Source organism: Myotis daubentonii, chromosome 16 (genome assembly GCF_963259705.1).
Source record: "Myotis daubentonii chromosome 16, mMyoDau2.1, whole genome shotgun sequence".
In the NCBI taxonomy this organism is placed as follows: Eukaryota; Metazoa; Chordata; class Mammalia; order Chiroptera; family Vespertilionidae; genus Myotis; species Myotis daubentonii.
Window position 1 is genome coordinate 35,248,902 of NC_081855.1, and position 25,025 is coordinate 35,273,926.

General features: G+C 36.8%; 1 protein-coding gene and 1 pseudogene across 10 annotated transcripts in view; one reads left to right on the forward strand and one right to left on the reverse strand.

Moving 5' to 3' along the window:
- BCAS3 (BCAS3 microtubule associated cell migration factor) overlaps nucleotides 1-25,025 on the forward strand; it is a 480,998-nt gene that overhangs the window by 13,485 nt on the left and 442,488 nt on the right. For all 10 annotated transcript variants that reach the window (XM_059669762.1, XM_059669761.1, XM_059669765.1 and 7 more), the window contains exon 5: nucleotides 4,313-4,419. In XM_059669762.1, the coding sequence (XP_059525745.1) occupies nucleotides 4,313-4,419 (107 nt within the window). The remainder of the gene's footprint in view (nucleotides 1-4,312; nucleotides 4,420-25,025) is intronic.
- LOC132217833 (large ribosomal subunit protein eL21-like) lies at nucleotides 8,665-9,247 on the reverse strand (annotated as a pseudogene).

The following is a 25,025-nucleotide window of genomic DNA, read 5'->3' on the forward strand; positions in this document are numbered from 1 at the left end:
GCCTGGCTGGTGTTGCTCAGCGGTTGAACCAGGAGGTCACAGTTTGAATCCGGGTCAGGGCATATGCTCGATCCCCAGTGTGGGGAGTGCAGGAGGCAGCCAATCAGTGATTCTCTCTCATCATTGATGTTTCTAACTCTCCCTCTCCCTTTTTTTTTTTTAAGAAAACAAAACAAAACAAAACAAAACAAAACAAAAAAAACAGCATTAAAACATTATTGACCATAAGCTATGTTTTGATCTTTATATTTGGGCAGCAGGAAGCCCCTAATGTAGAGAATGGAGGTGAGGAGGTATGTCATTATTTGTGTTTTAGAGAGAGAGCACTGTGACTGTTGGGCAGTGGTGGATATGGGAAGTTAGTTATGCTTTTGGAATAGATGGAGCTGGGACAGGGTGGTGGTGTAAGAAGAGAGCTGTTTAGGAAGACAGGGTTAGGGAGAGGTTTATTGCTAGAAGGAAGGAAGAAGGTGGTTCCTGATGTTGCTTTTTCACCGAAAGTGGGAACCCTAGAAGATCAGATTTGGGGAGAAAAATAATGATCTTTGAGTGGAATTTGCTCTACTATTGAGATACCCAACAACTCATGCTGAAGAGACACTAACTGAAGCAATGGGATCACGTAGGGGAGGTTTCACTGTGAGAAGAAAAGGGAAACATTCAAACCTGTAGAGAATTTTTATGAGTTTATTTGAGTCAAACTGATGACAATGCCGGGAAGCAGTTTTACACATCAGAATCAAAGGGGAAGCTGTATGGGGTTACAAGAAATTCATTAAAATTCATTAGGGGGGGGGGGTTACAAGTGATTCATGAATTGGGCAGCACCCCTTCTGGCAACCAGGAGGGTGTTCTAAGGGCTTGTACAAAATGGAAGGTTTTCTTTTAGGAAAAAGGGAGCAAGGGAGAAAAAAAGAGAAAGGATTGTTTTTGGGCTGAACATCATTGGGGGAAAGAGATAGAGGCGGTTATTTTTTTTAAAAAAAGATTTTTATTGTGCTAGAGAGAGAAGAAGGGAGAGGAAGAGAGAGAGAGAGAGATCGGCTGCCTCCTGCATGCTCCACACTGAGTATCGAGCCTGAAACGGCACAAGCCTTGACCTGGAATTGAACCAGGGACTCTTTTTGGTGTATGGGCTGATGCTCAACCAAATGAGCCACACTGGCCAGGGCCTGAATGGTTTTTGTTATACAGATTGAGGACGGAGAGGGTCCTCTTTTAACAGATAACCTTACTGGTGCTTGACCATAAAATTCCAGACTGATAAGTTTCTGGGAGAGGTTGAAATTGCAGTTAGGTCAGGTATTAAATTTAGGTTTGGTATCAGGGACTTTCAGCATGAGGGATGCCATTTTGGGCCTATGGTTTTCTCTTTAACAACAACTTGGAGGTGATTGGCGACTAAAGCAAAAGTCACTTTGGAGGAGTGTTAGGGGCAGAAACCATCTTGGAATGTATTTTTGGGTGAATAAAAAATCAAAAATAGATGACGGTTATAAACAACTCAATCGAGGAATTCAGCTTCTAGGAGAGGAGAGTGATGAAATCAAATACCGGGAGAAGGATATTGTTACTTTATTTATGATTTTTACAAACCTTTATATTGTGCAAACATCATGGTAAAGAACACAAAATTAAAGTATAGGTCAGTGAAATTTTTACAAACCCAACAACTCTGTAACCATCATATAGGGTAAGAAAAAGAATATTACGAATTTCCTGGTTATTTTGAATTTCATATAGATAGAATTATTCAATGTAAGGTCTTTTGTGTCTGGTTTATTTTGCTCATTATGTCTGTGAGGTTCATTCATGTTATGGTGTATGGTAGTAAGGTAGTTCATTCTTTTTTCTGTGCTCAAAAGTATTCAATTGTATCAATATAACACTGTGCTTGTTGATTCTGTTGATGGACCTTTGCATTCATTGCAGCTTTTGGCTCTTTTCAAATAGTCTTGCTATGGATATTCTTGTGTATGTCTCTTAGTGTATGTGTGTGTGCTAATGCTTCTAATGAGCATGTATACCTAGAGTGGAACTGCTGTCAAAGGGCGTGGTATCCTCAGCTTGAATAAGTTGTCAAACTGTTTTCCAAAGTGGTTGTACTAATTAAATTCACCAGCATTGAATACGCAATCCATTTGCTCCACATCCTCTCAACACTTGGTTTTGTCATTGTGGTTTTAATTAGCATTTCATTGATTACAGCAAATGAGGTCCAGCCACTTTTCATGTTTTATTGATCTTTTGAATATCCTCTTTTTGAAGTGCTGTTTCATGTCTCTTGCCTATTTTTCTAATGACTTATCTTTCATATAGATTCTTAATTGTTACATGTACTGGATGAGTCCTTGTGGGCTTATGCTTGTTGCAAGACTCTTCTCCCATCCTGTGGCTCCTGATTAACAGAAGTTCTTCATTTTAATGTAAAAAATAATGCAGTAGAATTTGCCAATCTTTTGTGCTAATGTTACTGGAAAGGGGATCAGGCCCTGAACTGGTCTAGGGCCTAGGGACACCTGGCAGTGTGTGGGTTCTTGATTTTCTGCAGGAAAAATTTCACAACACAAGTCCAGGTGAATTTTAGAGGACTTTTATTAAAGCTGCAGACAGGGAAATAAGAACGGACTGGGGAAATCAGCTTAGGCGAATCTTCTTTGGCTCACTAAGAAGCCAGAGAAAAGGGGTCCCTTGGGGACAGGGTCAGGGGGGTTGTCTGGGATTAGTGGCTGCTACCCATTGATGCCCTGGCTGCAAGCCTCATGGAGTCCCTTAGAATTTAGGAGATGCCTGCCTGTGGGGAAAGAAGAGGGGGGAAGGTTCAGGGGTGGAGGTGGGGGAGGCACAGGCACAGGCGTGCTGCTGGGTGGGAGAGCATGCACTGGACCTTCTGACCTTCCTTTTGAGGGGTTTGAAAGGCTGCGTGTTTAGGGGAAGTCTTAGGGAGGATGTTGATAGAATATTCATCAGCTTTATGCTGATGTACCAAAATGAGATTTATTCTCTTAACTTCATCTGTCCTTGGGTGTGGTTAGCAAATAGCACTAATTGGATTTCTGCTATCTGTCTCCCTGAGCCGGATGATTTAAGCTATTTACCCTCTGGTTGGGGAGGACAAGTGCAAATCATATACTCTTAAGTGTCCCTTATTTAGGGAGGATAGGATTTACTAGATGGTTACAAAATGCTATTTAACTAGTTTCCCTATTCTGCTTCTCTTGGCTTACTGGCCTGTCTCACTGAGGTGTGTGTGTGTGTGTGTGTGTGTGTGTGTGTGTGTGTGTGTGTGTAGAAATCTTTCCTTATACTGTGATCATGAAAATACTTTTCTGAATTATATTTCAGAGTTTAATTTTATCTACATTATTTATATCTAAAATCCCCTGGTACTGGTTTATTTGAAAAAATAGGGAACACTTCCGCATGTGTAAATGCTCCTTGAAACTGTCCAATAGCATGGAAGGAATCGAAGAAACAGAAAAGGAATGATTGGAAAAAGGGCCCCTGAGAAGGGGTGGAGGATGGGACCCGAAGCACAGATGGAGGGTTTGCTTTCGACAGCAGGAAAGACAACTATTTGTAATAGGATGGAAGGTGAGGAGGCTGCCACAGATGCAAACCGATCTTTGGCAACAGGAAGTTTGTAGTTTCCCTGTGCAGTATGAGACAGATTATTGGAGTGAGGAGAGAGTAGGCAGAGTCAGGTCTGGGACAAAGTTTAAGAAAGTCATTGAATAAATTATAAATTAAGTTCTAGAAACAATAAATTTGTTGTGCAGTTTTGAGCATCCAGTTGAAGCTTGTGGAGGTAATTTAATTTATAGTGTACCAATTTTTTCTCACAATGATGTTTCTATGTCAGTATATGGCTGCCAAAGAACATACAAGGATAGTGGGTAGTTGGGCTCATCTAGGAATAGGGCTTTACTATTTGGATGCTATGCAAAGATCCCACAAAGAAGGATTATTGATAGAAATTACTGAGATGGTTGATAAAAACCTAAGATGGGAGGAGTATCTAAGGTGAGTCTAAAAGGAGGAGGCAGGGTTGTCAGTGAACTGAATAGCCCACAACCCTGCCATGTGTTTTGACTGGTAATCGAACCGGCAACCTGTTGGTTCTTGGGTCATTGCTCAACTGCTGAGCTGCACTGGCTGGGATGTTCACTTCCTTTAATGAGGTCTTCCAAATACTTCTGCACTTATTTTTTATTGTGAGACAATTGTAGTACTAAAATGGAATTAAAGAAATATGTTGCTATCTTAACTGACATTGTGTCTTTTTAATTCCTGTTATTTAATTCTAATGTAGATACATCAAGAAATCTGGAATTTCATGAAATACACAGCACTGGGAATGAGCCGCCTTTGCTGATTATGATTGGCTACAGTGATGGAATACAGGTCTGGAGCATCCCTGTAAGTATGAAGATGGTTGACTTCCTAAAATACAATACTTTTGCAGAATGCTATCTGATGGGAAATCTGGTGATACTTTCAGAAAGCTCATTCTTTGTTTGATAGTAGTTGCTTGAGATACAGTTAGGTGTGCAACACCATGCAAAGTACAAGGAATTAGGGCCAGAGATGCTGTAAATGATTTTGAAAAGCGGACTAGGAATTGTGGGAATCACTTTATATGCAAGCTCTCAATTTTGTCATGGTAACTCTACTAAGTAGGTATTATTTTTCCCTCCCATTTCATAAATGATTAAACAGATTTACAAAGGACTTGTTTTAAAAATTAGCAATCACTTAAGAAAAATCAGTGTTTTAGAATTAGTTTAAACATTCACTTCATCCCCACTCCCACTCTTAGTTCCCATTTTCCCTACCTTGAGGCAGCCAGATTTTCTAGTTTCTTATGTATCCTTATAGCTATATTTTATGCAAAAAATATATAAATATATTTTTCCCACTCTGCTCTTTCCTAACAGATAGGAGCATATTAGTTTGTACCTTGAGGTTTTTTCCTCATCAAGTCAGTGTTCTGAGAGATGCTTCGTTGAGTTTTATAGCTGCATATAAGCTACCTGGGTTTCCTTAATTTACGTAACTTGTTCCCTATTACTGAAAAACATAAATGTCCCTTTTTAAAATTAGAAACAATAATGTAATACATGACCTTGAACAAAACTTACTTTATATGTGTGTATCTGCGTAGAGTAAGTTCTGATTTTGATAAATGTTTAAATTGCCTAACAGGTCCCAGTTTGCCTTTTAAACCCTACATATTCCACTTTAGAATGACCCAAAATAAAATGTCCTAAAAGAGGAAAAGGCTTGGTAGGATCACAGCTCAGTGAAGTGTAGTCGGGATTGCATACTGCAGCTTATACTTACTTACATTCTGGTTTATGGCATGACCTAAGTACCGCATCTCCTCAGTAGATGGGGGCAGACAGGGGACTTCTGTTGTGTGGTTCTTTTGCAGTTGGAGGCTTGGGGCCAATAGAATTTTAATTTGTACCTTTAATAAATATATTCACCAAACTCATTAGAAGCCCCGTGTGTGTGTGTGTGTGTGTGTGTGTGTGTGTGTGTGTGTCTCAGCTAGAATTCCCCTGCCTTTTTTGGTTGTTGTTGTTCTTTTGGGTAATATGGTTACTACTTAAAATATTTTTAAATAAACATATATTGCTGCAAATTTAATAGGAATCAGGATATTCTTGAGTGCAGGATTTTGGTGTCAGTAGTGTAAGAATGAAGAAACCAGCATATTAGACTTCATTATTTTTTTAACATTTTAAGTAAAATGTATTTGTTCTTCGATAGATCACTTATGATGAACTTTGGTATTCCATCTGATCATATAATTATGTATCATATTGTTAGGTATTTAGGACTTGGGGTTTTGTATTTCTTGTTTTTGAAGATTGGCTTTATTTTGCAGAGGTAGAAGATTCCTGTTGGTATGGCATGGACTTAGTGTCCTCTTTCTTTAGCCTTTTGGGATGTGTAGCTGACATTTTTCAAGGTCCTGTAACATGGTCTATAATTTAAGTACCATGCCAAAGGCATGGACAAAGGCCTTAAAATCTGGCATTGGTTTTTATAGGTTTTTTCTTTTTACCCAGGGAACTATTTCTATGTTGTGATCAGAGGAAAGGGTTTTGTAAATGCAACTCTTATTAATAGAGACTACCTTTTCATCTATTACACAGTTTGTTGACAGACTTAAAGGCAAAGAGGAAGCTCAAGTTTTAACAAGAGGGTTGAACCTCGTGTGGTTAGGAGTGCTGACTGGATTGAGCACATTCCTTTGGTGGTACTCAGGCTATCAACTTGTTTTGGTTGTAATTAGAGGTATCACTTTTAATACTCACAAAAGTAACTCGTGTTTAGTTCTGAATAACTTAAGGTCTTCTGAGTAATTTAAATTACTTCTTTAAAGTAGTTTTTATGTCCAGTTTCAAATTTTTATTGACTAGTTTTTTTTTTTTTTTTGACTAGTTGTTTACTATTGCAGTAGTATAGCCCTGTGAGAACTGTTTCAAAAATTAGGAAGCAGTCCGGGTAATAAGCTCCTTCTGATGCATTGATTGAGCTCTTACTGTGTTCAAAGAGCTTTATATATACACTATCTCATATACTGTACCCTGTGAAGTAGAAGTTACCCTGTTTTACAGGTGGCAAGGTCACATAACTTGTAAGAGGCAGAGTTGGAATTCAAACTCAATTCTGTCTGACTTCAAATTCAGAGTCCATGGTCTAAGAGCTATACTTCATTACTTCCAACATGTGATTGCAGAAGATATACCATGCACAGTTTGGCAGTTTTAGTTTTCATTGTAAAAGGTTATGATATAGCTTCAAATATTTATCTTTTATAGACTACTGTGACTGTTATGCATTACTCTAACTAAACCCTTCTGAAACTTGTTTATCACTAGTCAGTTATTCAGTAATTATTTAAGTATTCCCATATGCTAGACAGTGGGGAGCTAATGTTGGTCAAGCTAGAAATAATCCTGGCTCTTAGGGATCTTTGCAGACCATAAATCGTATTTGCCTTTTTAAAATTTTTATTGAATTTATTGGGGTGACATTGGTTAATAAAATTATATAGGTTTCAGGTGTACAATTCTATAATATATCATCTGTATATTGTATTGTATGTTTAGCAGCCCCAGTCAAGTCCTCCATCACCATTTATCCCCCCTTTACCCTCTTCTACGTCCCCCACCCTTTTTTCCCTCTGGTAATCACCATACTGTTGTCTGTGTCTAAGAAGGTTTTTTTTTCTTTCTTTAATCCCTTCACCTTTTTCATCCAGCCCCCTGTATTATTGATCTATATATCTGTTTTCATGCCAGTACCATTCTTTCTGATGACTATAGCCTTGTAGTATATTTGATATCAGGTAGGGTGATTCCTCCAGCTTTTGAGTAAGTATAGGTAAGCAGAACGTCAGTCCTGGTCCAAACTAAGCACAGTTTTGCCTCAGTTTTGTGCACGGTTCTCTCTTCTGTAGATTTTATGTAACTGTTCCACCCGTGAGTCTTAGATTAAGAAAATAAACATATCTTGGTTAAATATTTTTTAAAAATTGATTTTAGAGATGAAGGGAGAGGGAGAGAGAGAAACATCAATGAAGAGAGAGAGTCATTGATTGGGCGCCTCCTGCTTGCCCCACAGTGGGAATCAAGCCCACAATCAGGGCATGTACCCTGACTGGGAATCAAACCTCGACCTCCTGGTTCAGAGGTTGGCGCTCAACCACTGAGCCATACTGGCCCGGGTGGTTAAACATTTTTTAAGATTGCCTATATAAGAAGTGCGCAAATATGAACGAAGCTTAGATGATGTTCAGGAATATAGTAGAGTTAGCTCAGAAGCAGAACTATGCAGAAGTAATTTTTCTGTTTCCCAATCCCACACTTTGTAGATGAGATGGCTGCAGGAAACCACCAGTTCTCTTAGCTTTCCCAAGCTGTCAGGCCCCTACTTTCAACATATCTGATGTAATACAAGAAATGATTATTTCTTATGCTGATGTTCTTGGATAAACAGGCCCTATTCGCATCTATGTCTAACAATGTAATTGCTTCTTTTGGTAATGTAGTAGAGACTCTTTTTAAAATCTTTAATTTAAAAAAATAAAGTTATACATGTACCTGGACTAAAAACCAAATACTTTTATGGGATTCATATGAAAAGAACAGCATTTCTGTATTCTTCCTTTCTTATCATCTTCATTTCTATTATTGTTGTTATCTTAGTATGTATTTCAGATATTTGAAAGTAACATACTTAAATTTTTTATTTTTTTCCTCCTAGTTTTACACATAGATTGACTTGGTGCTATGAACTATGAGGACTTAATAGGTGTTCATTTATTCAACACAGGTCTGGGATAAAATGTATTTTGAGCAAAATAGACACAGTCTTTACTCTAATACAGCTAGTATGAAAGAAGGATTTAAATAAAAATATATATAACTTAAATTGTAATGTGAAGAAATAATAAAATATTATAATAACTAAGCAGTGCAAAAGTTAAGATTTAGCCAGGGTAGGAGGGAACAGCAAATTGTAAAGTCAGAGGCTCTGAGGTGAAGTGTCCTTTTCTCTGTAGTTGGACGCTGATTTAGATTTTTAGTAGTTGTCGTCTCCTCGTCCTCCTCCTCCTCCTCCTCCTCGTCCTCCTCCTCCATCATCATCATCATCACCAAAGTCTTTTTTATTTTTTCCCACTTATCATGCCATGAATTCATAGGGAATGGGTTCCAGCAGCTCAGGCTCCTTTCCATTGGTTCTCACAAAGCATGCTTCTCTGGGTGGAGCAGGCTGATGCTTCAGTTGATCCCAGGTACCTTTTTCTTTGGCTTCCTCCTTTTTCTGATAATTTTCCTTCACACGTTTCAGGAAGCTACCTCTGCTCTTAGAGAGCTTAATATGCTCAATACGCACATTTAATTCTCTTGGCAAGAATCTTGCCCTAACTAGCTTGTTCACAACAATGCCCACTGCATGCTGGGTGACATTGTAGACTCTTCCAGTTTTGCCATGGTAACAGTTGTGGGCATTCCTTTTTGAACAGTGCCCATTCCCTTGCTGTCCACAATATCACCTTTCTTGTAGATTCGCAAGTATGTGGCCAAAGGAACAACTCCATGTTTTCTAAAAGGCCTAGAGAATGTATAGTGGGTGCCTCTCCCCTTTCCCTTTGTGTTAGTCATTTTGGCGAATTAGTCTGTGGAACTACGGTTGCCAGGAGCCATGCGCAGGGCCTACCTGGAAGATCTAGTTGTTTTCTTCTTCAAGAATATTGATATAAATATCTTTATTATCATGTAATTTAGAGAGATCAATAAATGTAGAAATACTAATGTTCTTCATAGAATTGTTAAATTGCATTCTCGTAAAGCCATGCCATTCATACTCACTTTGTTCATTTATTGATTCATTCATGTAGCAAAGATTTATTGCCTTTCACATGTCAGAGCCTGATCAAGGTGCTGGGAAAACTGAGTATACAAAATCATTCTTTTGATGGACTTGCCATTCTAGGTAGGTGGGTCAGAGAGCAGTCTAGATGATAAACAAGCATGTACCATGCTAGATGGTGGTGAGTGTTATGGTGGGTGGTTGATGGTGCTATATTATTCAGGGTGGTCTGGGAAAACCTCTCTCAGGGATCCCTTGCGCAGAAGTGTGAAAGAGTCATCCTATGGGGTATCTGAGAGAGGAACATTCAAAGCCAGTACTCTGTGGTAGTATTATGTTTTCTCTTTTTTCAAAATTGACTTTTTCTTTTTCGGATTGTGTTTTTTTTTGTTTTTGTTTTTTTTAATATATTTTATTGATTTTTCACAGAGAAGAAGGGAGAGAGATAGAGAGTTAGAAACATCGATGAGAGAGAAACATCGATCAGCTGCCTCCTCCACACTCCCACTGGGGATGTGCCCGCAACCCAGGTACATGCCCTCGACCGGAATCGAACCTGGGACCTTTCAGTCCGCAGGCCGACGCTCTATCCACTGAGCCAAACCGGTTTCGGCAAGGATTGTGTTTTCTATATTCCAGAATAGCAAAGAGGCAATTTATCTATAGCTGGGTGGGCAAGGTTATGAATGCTAGGAGATGATGTCTGAGAGATGGTAGTGGGCTAGATAGAGCTCTGTCAACCATTGTAAGGACTTTAAAAATTTTCAATATACTCCACAGTTGAAACCGTTTTGTAGTGAAAGCATGTATACCCTCTACTAAGATTGTACCATTAAAATTTTACTCTGCTGTATTTTAAGTAATCTTAAAATCTGGCAGTGATTTTGTAAATTTTCTGTTTATCCATCCATTTTATTTGACACATTTCAGAGTAAATTCCAAACATCAGCATACTTCCCCTTAAGTACTTTTGTGTGTATATTATTAACTAGAGTTCAATATTTGTTTAGTTTTTGTTAGATAAAATTTATACACAAATATTCAAATCTCAATGTGTAAATATTGACAAGAACATACACCTAAATAACCCAATCTCTTCAAGATACAGAACATGATTACTACTCGAGAAATTTCCCTCATGCCTATTCTCAATTAGTTTTCTTCCACCCCATCCAGAAGCAATCACTCTTCTAAGTATTTCCTAGTATACGTTAGATTCTCTTGGTTTAGAACTTCCTGTTAATATACAGTATGCACTCTTGTGTAAGGTTTCTTTCTCTCAGCAAAGTGTTTGTGACATGCATGCATGTTGCTTGTTTCCTTTGGTTGCTGTTGTAGTCCAAGATATCCATATACCATAGTTTACCTCATCTCTTAATGAAGGGTAGTTGGCCTTTTGATAGCTTTTGCCTATTATGAACAAAGCTGCTGTGAAGATTTTTCTTCAAGTCTTTTTGTAAAACATGGGTGTTCATTTCTTTTAGATAAGGACCTACAGGTGGAACTGCTACTTCATAGGGTAGCAGTGTGGTTAATTTTGTAACAAACTTCCAAACCTTTTCCCAAAGCATTTGTAGCATTTTACATTTCCCCCAACAATGTGTGAATTGCTCAATGTCTTTCCAAAGTCAGTTGCTCATCTGTTGAATTTTAGCCATTCTGATGGGTGATACCTTGTAGTTTTAGTTAGGATTTCTCTGATGACTAATGAGGTTGAGCACTTTTTCAGGTATTTGTTGGCCATTTGAATATCTTTTAGGAATCTTTTGTACAATTTTTTTGACCATTAAAAGATTGAATTGTAGAAACCACTTGGAAGACTTTGAACAGGGAGAGACAGCGATGACTCTTGTGAAAAATAGGAAAGATATGATAAGGAGCATATCTTTGGGTGGAAAGATAATGAATTTAGCTTTAAATTGGTTAGTGCAATGTCTGTTACTGTATGCAACAAGGTAAGTAAGAATATGAGCATAAGCTTTTAGAAACCTATAGTGATTTGCCAGTTGCACAGCATCCAAACATGTGTTTGTAGTTTACAGAAGTATCTGTTTGTGTCAGAGTGGAAATAAGTAAAAATAATTGAGCCTTTATAACATGGTTTGACAAGCACTATCAACAGGGGATCCAGTTGTAGGAGGAGTTGTTTATGACAACGAGTATGTTTTAGACATTGTGCAGTCATGTATTATTTAATACAAAGAACGTCTCTGTGATCATCAGCATACATTTTAGTGGTTGTCCTCTCTTCATGGACTTGGAGTGAGATGTAAAAATTTCAAGGAGGAAATTTGAAGTGCAGGTTGAGGGGTTGGATGTTAATCTTTCAGCCAGTATGAACTCATTAAAAATCTTTGAGTAACAGAGATACATTCCCAAATCCATATTTAATAAAGATTGATTTTGCAGTGGCAACAGCATGAATAAAGCATAAAGAGAAAGAAAAGGTTAAAGCCACTCTGGAGTCAGTTCCAGCATTACCTAAATGTGAGATGTTGAGAACCTTAACTCAGTTTGTTATTATCATAACTAATAAAACATTCAGAAGAGAAGAGTCAAAGACGTTTCCAAGTCTTGAACTGGGACTAGTGCTGTCTGGTACGTAAGGTGGCCATAGTTTTAGAAGAAATAGAATTTGATTACTAGACTTATGTTAAAATTATATAAGGCAGTTGAGTCATTGTATGCTTTAAAACAGTAATTTTATATCCCTTTTTATTTTTGAGTTACTAATCAATAAGTAAAATGAAGTTGTATCAAAACAATTCAATAAGGCAAAAATTGTACTGTATTATAAGTAATAAAATATTCTCATTTAAAAATTTTGACAGACGGGAAACCCAAGATAGTACCTTGTAAAAGTTACGATATTTTTATATATATTCTTGCTGTGTTTAACTGTCTACTTAGTTTTCTCTTCATCCTTGGAAACTATTAATATATTTAAAAAAACTTGAAAATGTATTCATTACATCACCTAGAAGGTAACAGTTGCATTGTAGAAACTGTATGATAGATTCAATAAGTTAGCATTTGGAGTGTTTTCTTGGAACTTTGAATTTATATCAAGGATGTAACACTAGGTGTCGCTAACACATTGAGCTAAGAGAAGTGCAGCTGTTTCAACCTTGAAAGGAAATATTTACCCTAAAGATTTTAATGTAGCCTTTACACTAAGAGCTTTAGAGAAAACATGCAAAGGCATATTTGAGGTAAATACCAGTTGGTCTATTAATTATAAAAGTTGGGTGCCAGTTGACCTTGCCATGTTAAGACTGCTAGCCAGGAAACCATTTTATGGGTTTCTTTTGGGAGCAATATAAAGTCAGTGATTTGGGTAACTGGCAAACTGAAAAAGTTTGAATATGAATCCCAGTGGAAAAGTGACCTTTGTTGAGAATAGGGCTTTATTTTGTTTGTTCCAGCTTCTTATTACTGAAAATAGACTTAATGGATGGTTCTTTAGTCATCTGCAGTAGAAGAACATTGGGTGTCATGAAGTGCATAAAAGTAGAAATGAAAAATAATATTGAAATAACTTCTGGAATCCACCCATTTTTGTGGAGGAAAATACTTTTTTCTAGAGTTTGTTTCTTAAGCTGTCACTTTAGAGAAGTTTTGCATCTGAACTTTAATCCTACTTTATAGTCCCCTAACCTTAATTTATGTTTTAATAGTGGCATTGTATGACTTTTCTTGATTTAGTATAGGGAATTTGCTTTAAATGAGTTTATGGGATTTATCATTGTAAAGTGGAATCTTTCTTGTATGAAATATTTTTTATGTTTTTCTACTCTAAAACAAATATTCTTTGGAGATAAGCTGACTTAAGAATCAGTGGGAGGCAGTTTTTTCTTTTGTTATGGAATATATTGAATATAATGTGTAAGTTCACAGATCTTAAGGATACAGATTGAATTTGTATAACTGGATGTAACCTTCTATACACCACTCAAATTGAGATATAGAATGTTTCTAGCAACTCAGCAGAGTCCCTCAGGCCACTTCCCTGTAGATACTATCCTCCTGGTGCCTCCGAGTAATCACTGCTCTGACTTCTGTCATCAGAGATTAGTTTTTTCTAGTCTTGAATTTCATTAAGAAAATATGGTTGTAGATAATACAGTCTGTATTCTTTTGGGTCTGGCTTCTTTCTCTTAGCAGTATGGCTATGAGACTCATGTTATTGCGTGTAGTAGTAATGCGTTCTTATTTTTGTTGTGTTGTATTTTATCATGGATACAACGCATTTTGAAAAATCCATTGTACAACTAATAGAAAATATTTATTGTTTCCAGTTTTTGAGTAATCTGAATAAAGCTGTTGTGAACATTCTTGTATGTTTCTTCGTGGACATATACACCCATTTCTCTTGGAGATAGACCAAGGAGTGGATTTGCTGTGTCATACTGTGGTGTATGTTTCACTGTAGTAGGTTATTGCCAAAGAGTTTTCCAAAGTGGTTGACCAGTATGTATGAAAGTTTCATTTTCTCCACGTTCTCACTCTTTTGGGATTGTGTCTTAAATTTTAATCATTCTGGTGGGTATGTGTTTGTATCTCATGGTGGGGTTTTTATTTCACAGTAATTTCAAACCATCTGAAAATTTTATTACTAGTATAACGAACTCCTGTTACCTATTAGCTAGATTTAGAATTATGGAGATTTTGCTTCATTTGCTTTATCATTCTTTAATTTGTGCAGATGTTTTTTTTCATTTGTGCAGATTTTTTTCTGAACCACTTAAAAGTTGTTGAAATCATGTCCCCCGTCTCCATAAATAATTCAGTATATATTTCCTAAAAATAAGCACATAACATTATTATCAAAACCAGGACATTTAAATTTGATATAATACTATTATGTAATCCACAGTCCATTTTCTGATTTTATCATTTGTCTTAATAGTCTCCTTTATAGGCATTCTTATATTTTTACCTTCTAATAATGTCTTATGATGAAAGAAATAAGGTTCAGATTTTAAGTGTTTTATCTATTGTTAATGCTTTGTGTATTTTTTTTTTTTGTTCTAAGGACATGAAGATAATTTCCTGTGTTTCCTGTTAGAAGGTTGTTGTTATTAATTTTAACTTTATGATCCATTTGAAATAATTTTTTGTATGTATGGTATGAGATAGTAGTCAAGGCTTTTTTAAAATTTAAAGTATTAATAAAAAATGACACCCAACTTATTCAGCACCATTTCCTGAAAACAACAACAACAACAGCAACACCACAATCATTCTCCCCCTCCCCCACTTAATTGCAGTTAACACCATATGTGTACAGGTAGATTTTGCTGTGTCTGTTTTTGATTTTTCTTTGGTTTATTTTTGAATTGACTTTTGAAATGTTCTTATTTAGAAATAATTATGGACTCATGGCAAGTTACAGAATATTATTTAAAGTCCTGCATACCCTCCCAAAGTTTCCCCAGAGGTGACATCTTATGTAAACTCTTAGTACAATATTAAAACCAGGAAACAGTTTATTGTCAGTAATCAGTTGTCTCATTTTTCTGAGAAGAGTGAGATAACAGAAAACATTAGTTTTCTGGAGACTTTCAAAAGAAATTCAACTAGTATTACTATTTTCTAAATTGTGCTCATATTCATTTTAACGTTTAAACTTTGGACATAGGACCAAGTGAATTAAATGAAATATTTCTGATTCCTAATTTTTGATTCACTTTGCCTATGTGTTGTAGTATTTTCTGGGAATCTTGATTTTTTTTTTTTTTAAAGATGCCATTGAGAATTTTTTTTAAAAAAATATTTTATTGATTTTTTTTACAGAGAGGAAGGGAGAGGGATAGAGAGTTAGAAACATCAATGAGAGAGAAACATCAATCAGCTGCCTCCTGCACACTCCCCACTGGGGAAGTGCCCGCAACCAAGGTACGTGCCCTTGACTGGAATCGAACCTGGGACCCTTGAGTCCACAGGCCAACGCTCTATCCACTGAGCCAAACCGGCTAGGGTGGGAATCTTGATTTTTACATGAGCAGTTGGGAGAATTCTTTGTAAGCCTCCCTAGTACTGTGATGATGTCTCCCGCCCCCCCGCACCCCCACTTTGGGGGGAGCATTTATTAAAGCTGGAGACAGTGAAACAAGGAAGGGCCTAGGATAGAAGCAACAGGAGAGTAGGCGGGGCTACTTTGGCTCTCTAGAAACATGGGTGAGAAGCGAACCAAAGCGGAGCTGCTGTCAGCTCACTGGAGAGTCAGAAAAGGGCAGTTTGGGGACAGGTTTGGGGATTAGCCCTGGATGAGCTGTCACTGCCCTTTGCTCTCCTGGTTGCAAGTCTTGGGGGGACCCTTACGAGTTTAGGAGATGCAATCCTGAGAGGGAAGAAGAGGGGGAAGGGGAAGGTACTGGGTCCTTTGGTTTGAGGGTTTTAAAGGCTGGGAGTTTAGGGGAGATGTGTGATCATGTCTTAATGGTCTTTGTATTTCTTGTGCTATAACTACATTGTCTGATGTATCTTTTGTGCCAGCTATATTGTATATGCATATGTTTGTATATATTACATATATGTGCATATATGTTTAATACATTTGTTTTAGGATTTCAACCTTTTGCTGGATATTTTCATCTAAGTGTGCTAGAGACTCAATTTCAGAAACATCCATACTAAGCTTTGTAATCTCTTGTTGTTTGCTGTCATTCCATCCCATTTGCAGTCTATCCCTTCCTAAAATCTCTGTTTTCAGTAATTGATAGCAACATAAGTTTTCCACTCAGCAACACTGAAACTTTAGGTTTTATGCCAAGTGTTGGGAGATACAATTGTAACTTAAGACCTTAAGGAGATTATATCCCGCTTGTGCAAAATGTCACTACATAATTGCAGTCTTGTGTCAGTGCTTCTCAAATGGAAGTGATTTTGCCCCCAGGGACATCTGGCTATGTCTGCAGATATATTTTGTTGTCAACAATTTGGAGTTGCTACTGGCATCTAGTGGGTAAAAGACAGAGATGCTGTTAAGCATCTTACAATGTTACAGGACAACCTCTCTCAAGAAAGAATTGTCCAGCCCAAAAAGTCAGTGGCGCTGAGGTTGAGATACCATAGCCTATGAGATTAACGTTATGCTGGAGGTATGAATAGATTGCTGTAGAGCTTTGAGGAGTGATGGGATGCCTGGGGAAGTTTTGACACTTGTTATGCCTAGTGAAGTTTCATAATAATATAAATAATATCTATAATTTAAATAATCAAAATATACCATACATTATTTTAGGCATATTGCCTATTGTTTATTCTGTCATTTTTACTAGTTAATGGTATTCCCATTTTATAGATAAAAAAATTAGGCTTATATTTAACCAGCTCAACTTCTTTGGTAGATACTGTTTAAAAAAATAGAATTTATTTTTTAGAACAGTTTTAGACTTATAACAAATTTGTACAGGAAGTACAGAGAGTTCCCTTGTATATCTCCTGCCTCCACAAACACACAGCCTCCCTACTGTCAACATTCCACATTGAAGTGGTACATTTGATATAGTGGATGAACCTACACTGACACATTATCACTCAAAGTCCATGGTTTACTTTAGGGTTCACTTTTGGTGTTGTCCTTTCTATGTATTTTGACAAATGTTTAATGACATGTATCCACCATTATGGTATCGTAAAGGGTCGCATTGCCCTAAATATCCCGTGTTCTGCCTACTCACTGCTCTAAAAATTTTTTGTACTCCCTCCCCCCAATTTCTGGCAGCCACTGATCTTTTTACTATCTATACAGTTTTGCCTTTACAATATGTCGTATATGTGGTTGAGATCATACGGATTGACTTCTTTCACTAGTAATATGCAATTAACTTTCTCAACCATGTCTTTTCATGCTTGATAGCTCATTTCTTTTTTTTTTTTTAAATATATTTTTTATTGATTTCAGAGAGGAAGGAAGAGGGAGAGAGAGAAACATCAATGATGAGAGAGAATCATTGATTGGCTGCCTCCTGCACGCCCCCCACTGGGGATTGAGCCTGTAACCCGGGCATGTGCCCTTGACTGGAATCGAACCTGGGACCCTTTAGTCCGCAGGCCGATGCTCTATCCACTGAGCCAAACCGGGTAGGGCATGATAGCTCATTTCTTTTTAGTGCTGAATAATATTCCATTGTCTGATTCATCATAGTTTATTTATGAGGTATCTTTTTAAAAATTGTTTTAATATGCCATAAAATATACAAATTTCAAGTCTATAGTTTGATAACTGTGTGTGTGTTTACGTAAGTATTATGAATAGGTGTACACATATATAAATAAATGAAAAATATTCTTACTCAGAAAGTTCCCCAATCAGTATCACCCTTATTTTTAGGTCAGGTAATCACTATTCTGACCATAGATTAATTTTGCCTGTATTGAACTTCATGGAAATAGTGGAATACACATTATGTATTCATTTGTGTGTCCTTTTTGGTTATTTTATTTTAAAAAAATATATTTTATTGTTTTTAGAGAGGAAGGGGGAGGGAGAAAAAAAACCATCAGTAATGAGAGAGAATCATTGATTGGCTGCCTCCTGCATGCCCCACACTGGAGATGAGCCTGCAACCCGAGCATATGCTCTGACCGAGAATCGAACTGTGACCTCCTGGTTCATAGGTCCACACTCAACCACGGAGTCATGCTGGCCGGGCCTCATTGTAATTTTTACACGTATCTATGTTGTTACATGTTGTAGTAGTTTGTATTTCTGTTTTTATTACTGTGTTTTATTTTACTGATTGAATATATCACAGTTTGTTTACCTATTCTTTTTTTTTTTTCAAATCCTCATCTGCCGATATTTTCCCATCTCTCTGTAATTTTTAGACAGAGTGCTAGGTAGAGGGAGAGACACACAGAGAGAAATATCGATGTAAGAGAGACACATCAATTGGTTACCTGCTGCACAAGCCCTGACCAAGGCTGGGATCGAGCCTGAAACCTAGATATGTGCCCCAGTCTGTGGGCTCTATCTACTACTGAGTCAATCCGATTAGGGCTGGTTAGCTGTTCTTTTGATGGGCATTTGTGTTTCTGGCTCTCGGTTACAGTGAATAAAGCTCCTATGAACATAATATTAGATATATCTACTGTATTTTTGAGTAAGTATCTAGGAGTAGAATGCTGGGCTGTAGTTTAGGCATATATTTAACTTGATTAGAAATTGCCTAGAGTTTTCCAAAGAGATTGTAGCATTATACCCTTCTATCTGCAATATCAGATAGTTCTAGTTGCTCCACTACATGCCATAGCCGTTGTCAGTCTTTTTTATGTTTTATTTTTAATCATCTTGTCAATCTTACAAGTTAGTACATCTATTTTACAAATGAAAAACCTTAGGTTTTTCACTTAATGTCATCAGTTCCTCATTGGTTAGATATCTATTGCAAAACTATCTTTAATCAATGGATCATATCAGGATAGATTTAGAATCCCAATAATATATGACAAACTCAGTCTTCTAAAAGTGGAAGAAGGCTATAAGCCAGAATTGGCTTATCTGTAGCACTGTTTTCTCTCTCTTTTCAACTGGACACATTCGGCACAAAATAAAGTAACGAGTTAAAGGGAATCCAGTTTGTGTCTCAGAGTGATTATGAAGTGTTTATGACAGCTGCTAGGCTGACACTCTCTGTAATGGTGTTACATTGACTTCTGAACACCTTCCAGTCTGCCTCCAGGCGTGTGTGTCTGTGTAGTCTGAGTGGTTTTGCATTAACATCTACCCTGAGTAAGATCTTTTGACTACAGAAGTGTTACTTGCAAATGGAAGATACCATTAGGGCTGCTTCAAAGCTTGGAATGGTATTTGGATTGGTGGTGCTGAAGTAATGGCTGGTGTTTTGAAGTGTAATGTCTAAATCTGTGTTGCATAACTGGAGGACCGTGTGAGTTTAAACTGTTTTTCTTTGATCTTCTTTTCAAAAATCAGGCTGAAGGGGAAAGGTTAAAGTCGACTTAAAATACTCCTCTCTGTGTGCAAAAATTTGGGAGTATGAAACTGCGGTTACAAGTTCCATTCAGTATTTGTGTTCTGCGCTTTTCATATTGTTCTTGAAACTCACTCCTTCTTGCCTCAAGTTTTGTATTTTGAACTTAGTGTCAAGACCAAAATATAGACTGAGTTGCCGTCTGCTTTATGTGGTTAGCAAACATCTGTTGTATAAGTTGTTAGCCCTACCAAGCATGCGTTTTAAGTGGTTTTTGTGGTTTGCCCCTTTTTTTCTTCTTGACAGCATACAGAGCAGGTTATAGAGATACTGACACTCTAACCTGATCATTTGTGGTGAGGTAAGCAAAAATAAAACAAAAACCCTGTCCCCTTGTTTCTCCTAATTTTGGGAGCTTTCAAAAATAATTACTTTTTACTGTTAGGAATACTTTCCTCAAACTGTGCTATCTTAAGTTTTTGAAATTGTGTGCTGCAATATGGAAAATAACCCCCTGGCAGTGAGACTTTTCTCTATCGAGAAAAAAAAGGCCCAAGTTTAAAAATGGTTTTGAATACAGTGTATAAATAGGAGATTCTGATGCTTCTCTGGCCAATTTTTTGGAATATTTTTCGTCATTTATGTCTAAGCTCAAAATATATCACTGAATTGGCTCACAGGTGACTTTAGAGAGAGACTATCAGCTCTTATTAGAGATTGTTTTGTAGTTATGATTGCCACTCATGTAGATAGGTGAGGTCTTTTTGTTGCTTAGTAATTTAATACGTAAATATAAGATGATATCCCCACCCCTTCCCCTATCTCTCTTTTTTACTTTTATCTCTTCTCCCTAATTAAGAAAATTATTCTTGTGATTTTTTTAAGTTAAAACAAAGTAATGAAAAAGTCTTTTTAAGGAACTTCATTAGTTCAGTTGTGTTGTCTGTATGATTAGTACACGTGAAACAGCAGAGTGGTAATGATATACTTGTATATTTAAATAGGCTAAGTGAGGTCCTTTTGCTTTAGGAACTGTCTTCCTTAGTATAAGGCTTCATTGTCTATTCATTCCCCCTCTTCCATATATTTTTACCCTTTAACCCTATTTTGGGGGGGCAGTGGTATCAGGAAATGTTAAAAAATTTTACATATAGCATGGGGCAAAAGTAGTTTTATAGTTCGTAAGGAAAATAATACAACAATTAATAAATAATACAAGAATAAACTCTTTTGCATACTCACATCTGTAAACTTTCTTTAACCCCACCTGTATATATTATTTTTAAAAGTTATTTTTTACCTAAAAATTGAGTGGAAAGTACAGAGAAATTTCATGTACCCTTCCTTCCCCATTTTGCCCTATTAACATCTTATACTAGTGAGGTACATTTGTAAAATTGAATCATTATTGATACATTATTAATAACTAAAGTCTGCAGTCGACATTTTTCTCTTTAATGAAAAAATTTTATTTGGTGCTACTTTAAAACTAATAAATGATCTTTTTTCTTAAATTTATTGATTTTAGAGAGGGGGAGAGAGAGAAAAAAAGAGAGACATCAATGTGAGAGGCACTCTAACCACTGAGCAAATTGGCCAGGGCTAAATGATGATCTTTTTAAGGAAGTTCTTTTCAGTTGTGTTTGTGTGGTTAGTACATGTAAAACAACTAGGAAAGATTGATAACTCTACATTTGTCTATTTAAGTGGGCTGCTTTTACATCACTGTTGGTAAGAAAACCTGTTGCAGGTAAAAACATTATATTAACACATGAAGGTTGGAATGAGTGTGGGATATTTGTAAGAGAGGGAAGAGAGAGGCTGGAGTGTGAAGGTAAGTGTGATAAAAACTGCTGTCCAGATGAGGTGCTGTTTACCGTCTAGTAGTAGTCCTTAAGAGCAGTAAATCATAGTAAGGAATATATCGGTGGGTTCAAGGATGAGTTGCAACAAAGTGTGTTTTCTGATATGGTATTAACAAATTTCCAGGCATTAAATATTAACATGCTTTGAGAACAATGGGGCAATGGCAAATTATACTAAATATCATTGAGATGGAATAATACAGACTCAGTCATTTACTTATCAGTTCATTTAACAAGCATCTTCTTGATTTAACTTTTTTTTTTTTGAGTGCCAAGTATGTGTTACGTATTTTAAATACACACTTTAACACAGCTACCTTGTTAGATAGATATGTCATCACCCTTATTTTAAAAGCCAAACCCAGAGTTAGCAAATTTGTATAGTTAATAAACACAAGTCAAATTTACAAACTGTTAGAATCATTGATGTTGTTGCTGTGTGATATTTGTAACTGATGATCTGGCATGTTGTACATATTTGGCATTGTTGCCATAGGTCATTATTTTTGGGGGGGAAATAAAAAAACTTCCAGAGGTCCTCCCTGTTGACTGCTTTTACTTCTTTAGACTTCCTAGGTGGAACCAGAACCATTACTTATCTAGAGAACCTGAGAATATGTTTATTGATTTTAGAGAGAGAGGAAGGGAGAGAGAGAGTGAAATATTGACGCGTTCCCTCCCCCACAACCTAGATACATGCCCTGACAGGGAATCGAACCTGCAACCTTTTTGGTCCACTGAACGATGCTCAAACCAACTGAGCTACACCAGCCGGGGTGACATGAAAAATATATATATATATTTTTTATATATTTTATTGATTTTTTACAGAGAGGAAGGGAGAGAGATAGAGAGTTAGAAACATCGATGAGAGAGGAACATCGATCAGCTGCCTCCTGCACATCTCCTACTGGGGATATGCCCGCAACCCAGGTACATGCCCTTGACCGGAATCGAACCCGGGACCCTTCAGTCCGCAGGCCGACGCTCTATCCACTGAGCCAAACCGGTTTCGGCATGAAAAATATTTTTGACTGAAAGTCAGGATGTGCTTAAGATACACATAAGGAGTTCTTTTTCTATTGTCTTTCATGTCTGGTGGCTTAGTGTTTTAATTCATATTTCCAGCCTAGAAATGATTTGCTAATCAGATACAGCCATTTCGAAAAATAGGTAAATCAATACCTGCTATAATTTTTTTCTTTTAAAGAATAAAGCTTGTTAAAGTATCTATGAAGAAAAGGAACTACTAATCATTATGCTTTGTGTTTGAACTACATGAGTTATAGGAGAAACATAGTGATATTTGTATGTTTCCTCTTTTTAGCAGTGACTGAGTTTTCTTTGAATGTTTGTATGAATTTTTACAAATCATTATGTTTTTTACCTCAAGGGATGGCATTTTGGTTTATGCCAACCATTTGTTTCTTAGTTGGGTGGAAAGATTTCTCATGACTGGATTTGGAATTAAATAGGAATTCAATTAAGTATGAAAAGCTTTACCTTTTTCTAGAGCTGCTGTAATGAATTCTTGAATCTTATTCATATTCTGTACTGTTTATTATACAAATCTCTGGAAATCAAGAGTCTGTTAGGACAAACGTCTTACATCATTTGCCCTAATGGAGGACTACTATAATAAAGACTGTTTCTACATTTAGTTTGAGGCAGCATTGCTATTCCAGAGACTGATTTATACATTTTTTTCATCATGGACAACCATTTAAATCCATAATTTTTTAGAATCAGGCAACTGTATTTGGCAAGAGACTTTAATAGTCATTCATGAAACAGTATAACTAAATTCCAATAAGAATTAAAAGCAGTCTCCTTAGTCATGAAGAAACTGCAAATTAAAACCACAGTGTGACTCCTACCCACCAGAATGGTTAATACTACCTGTTGGAGAAGATGTGGAGCAGACAGAACCCATATACATATACATATACACATACACATACACATATACATATACACATACATATATACATACACACATATATATTTATTTATATATATTAATATTTTTATTGATTTCAGAGAGAAAGGGAGAGGGAGTCAGATTGGCTGCCTCCTGCATGCCCCACATTGGTAATCTAGCCCGCAATCTGGTTCATAGATCAATGCTCAACCACTGAGCGGCCGCGGCTGGGCTGTTGTCTGTTATCTTTTTTTTTCTGTTTTAATCTGAAATAATTTTGTTGGTATTTGAATTGCGTTCAGTGGGACATTTCCTTGAAACCACAAAATTCTCCGTCTGGATTATCATAGTACAAAAGCCCTTCTCTCCTCCTGTCCCCCCGTATGTCTGTTTAAGAAAGTTTGCTAAAAAGAATCATTTGTAGCCCACAATTCCCCATTTGACCAGTGTCTAAAGCAGTGGTTCTCAACCTTCTGGCCCTTTAAATACAGTTTCTCATGTTGTGACCCAACCATAAAATTATTTTTGTTGCTACTTCATAACTGTAATGTTGCTACTGTTATGAATCGTAATGTAAATATCTGATATGCAGGATGGTCTTAGGCGACCCCTGTGAAAGGGTCATTCGACCGCCAAAGGGGTCGCGACTCACAGGTTGAGAACCGCCGGTCTAAAGAGTAGTGGAGGGTGTAAATATGTACTCTTGTCCTAATTCTGTCATTATAAAGCCTTGTTGTTTTTGTCCTTGATTTTTTAATGAATTTTTTATTTGGTAGTCATATATGTTTGAAAAGTCATCAGGGTTTCAGAAACAAGTTTGGTTCTGAGGGCTAGATGACCTTCATTTGCTTTTAGAATCCTCTAAAAGCACTTAGAAAGCTCTCCCACAACTTTTATAGCCTTTCCCTGTATGTATTATTGTCTCGGCTGTTATAATTTCCTTTTGCCTTTGATTGAATTGTGAGATTCTAAACTTGTACTTTCCCCCCATCTTTTTTGGTTTGGTATGTAATTTGCATATTTTCACCATGCGAAAGCTATTTTCTATGGTTGGAAAAGATTTTTTTCCCCTACAGTGTGAACAAATCATTCTTTGTTCTCCTTATTGTGCCTCCAAACTGGTACGTCCGGTTTATGCTCCAAACAACAAAAGTCTGTCATCAGAAATTAAAATGCCAGTAAGAACAAAGGCAGAGACCCATGAGGAGCTGTTGGAGAGGTTTCCTCCTTTCCCCAAGTAACCGCAGTTGCCAGGAAGGTGGAACATTGCTCGGTACACTCCTTCCTTGTAGTTCTACCCTTGGATTCATTTATTATTGTTGGTTTAAAAGTGAATTTACAGCTCCTGGTAATTTTATTCAGGATCTATAAAATCCTCATCTCGGAGATTCTTTGCCATTTTCAATGAGCTCTCTTTAAGAAACCTAAAAATCATTTTGAAAGCCTTTAATAATGTAATCAGTTTTGACACTTATTTATTTGAGAGCAAAATTACCAGTGAACATACTGTATAAAACATTAGAGGCAATTGAAGATGGCAGCTAAAACAGTGCCTGTAAGGACATATCCATCCTCTCTGTCCTTTCTAAAATGTGCCCATCTTATCTGTTTGTTAGCTTTGTTAGCGCTGTCTCTGTTCTGAAATAGTCCGATATAGAATTTGCGCATACTGAAGAGTTAGTTCTCTGGGAAGTTTGACATTTGTGACTCCCTTAGGACACTTTAGCATTATGCTTGTGACAATCTTGACTTTAACATATTCACAAATACCTATAAATAGGGACAGTGTTTCTTCCCCTCTTCCTTATCTTATAATTAAACAAAGCTTCTAGGAGCTTAATTTAGAGGCAATAAAGGATGGGTAATGAATGTGAGGAAGCATTTTATAATCAGTCCTAATGTGTTTTTTTC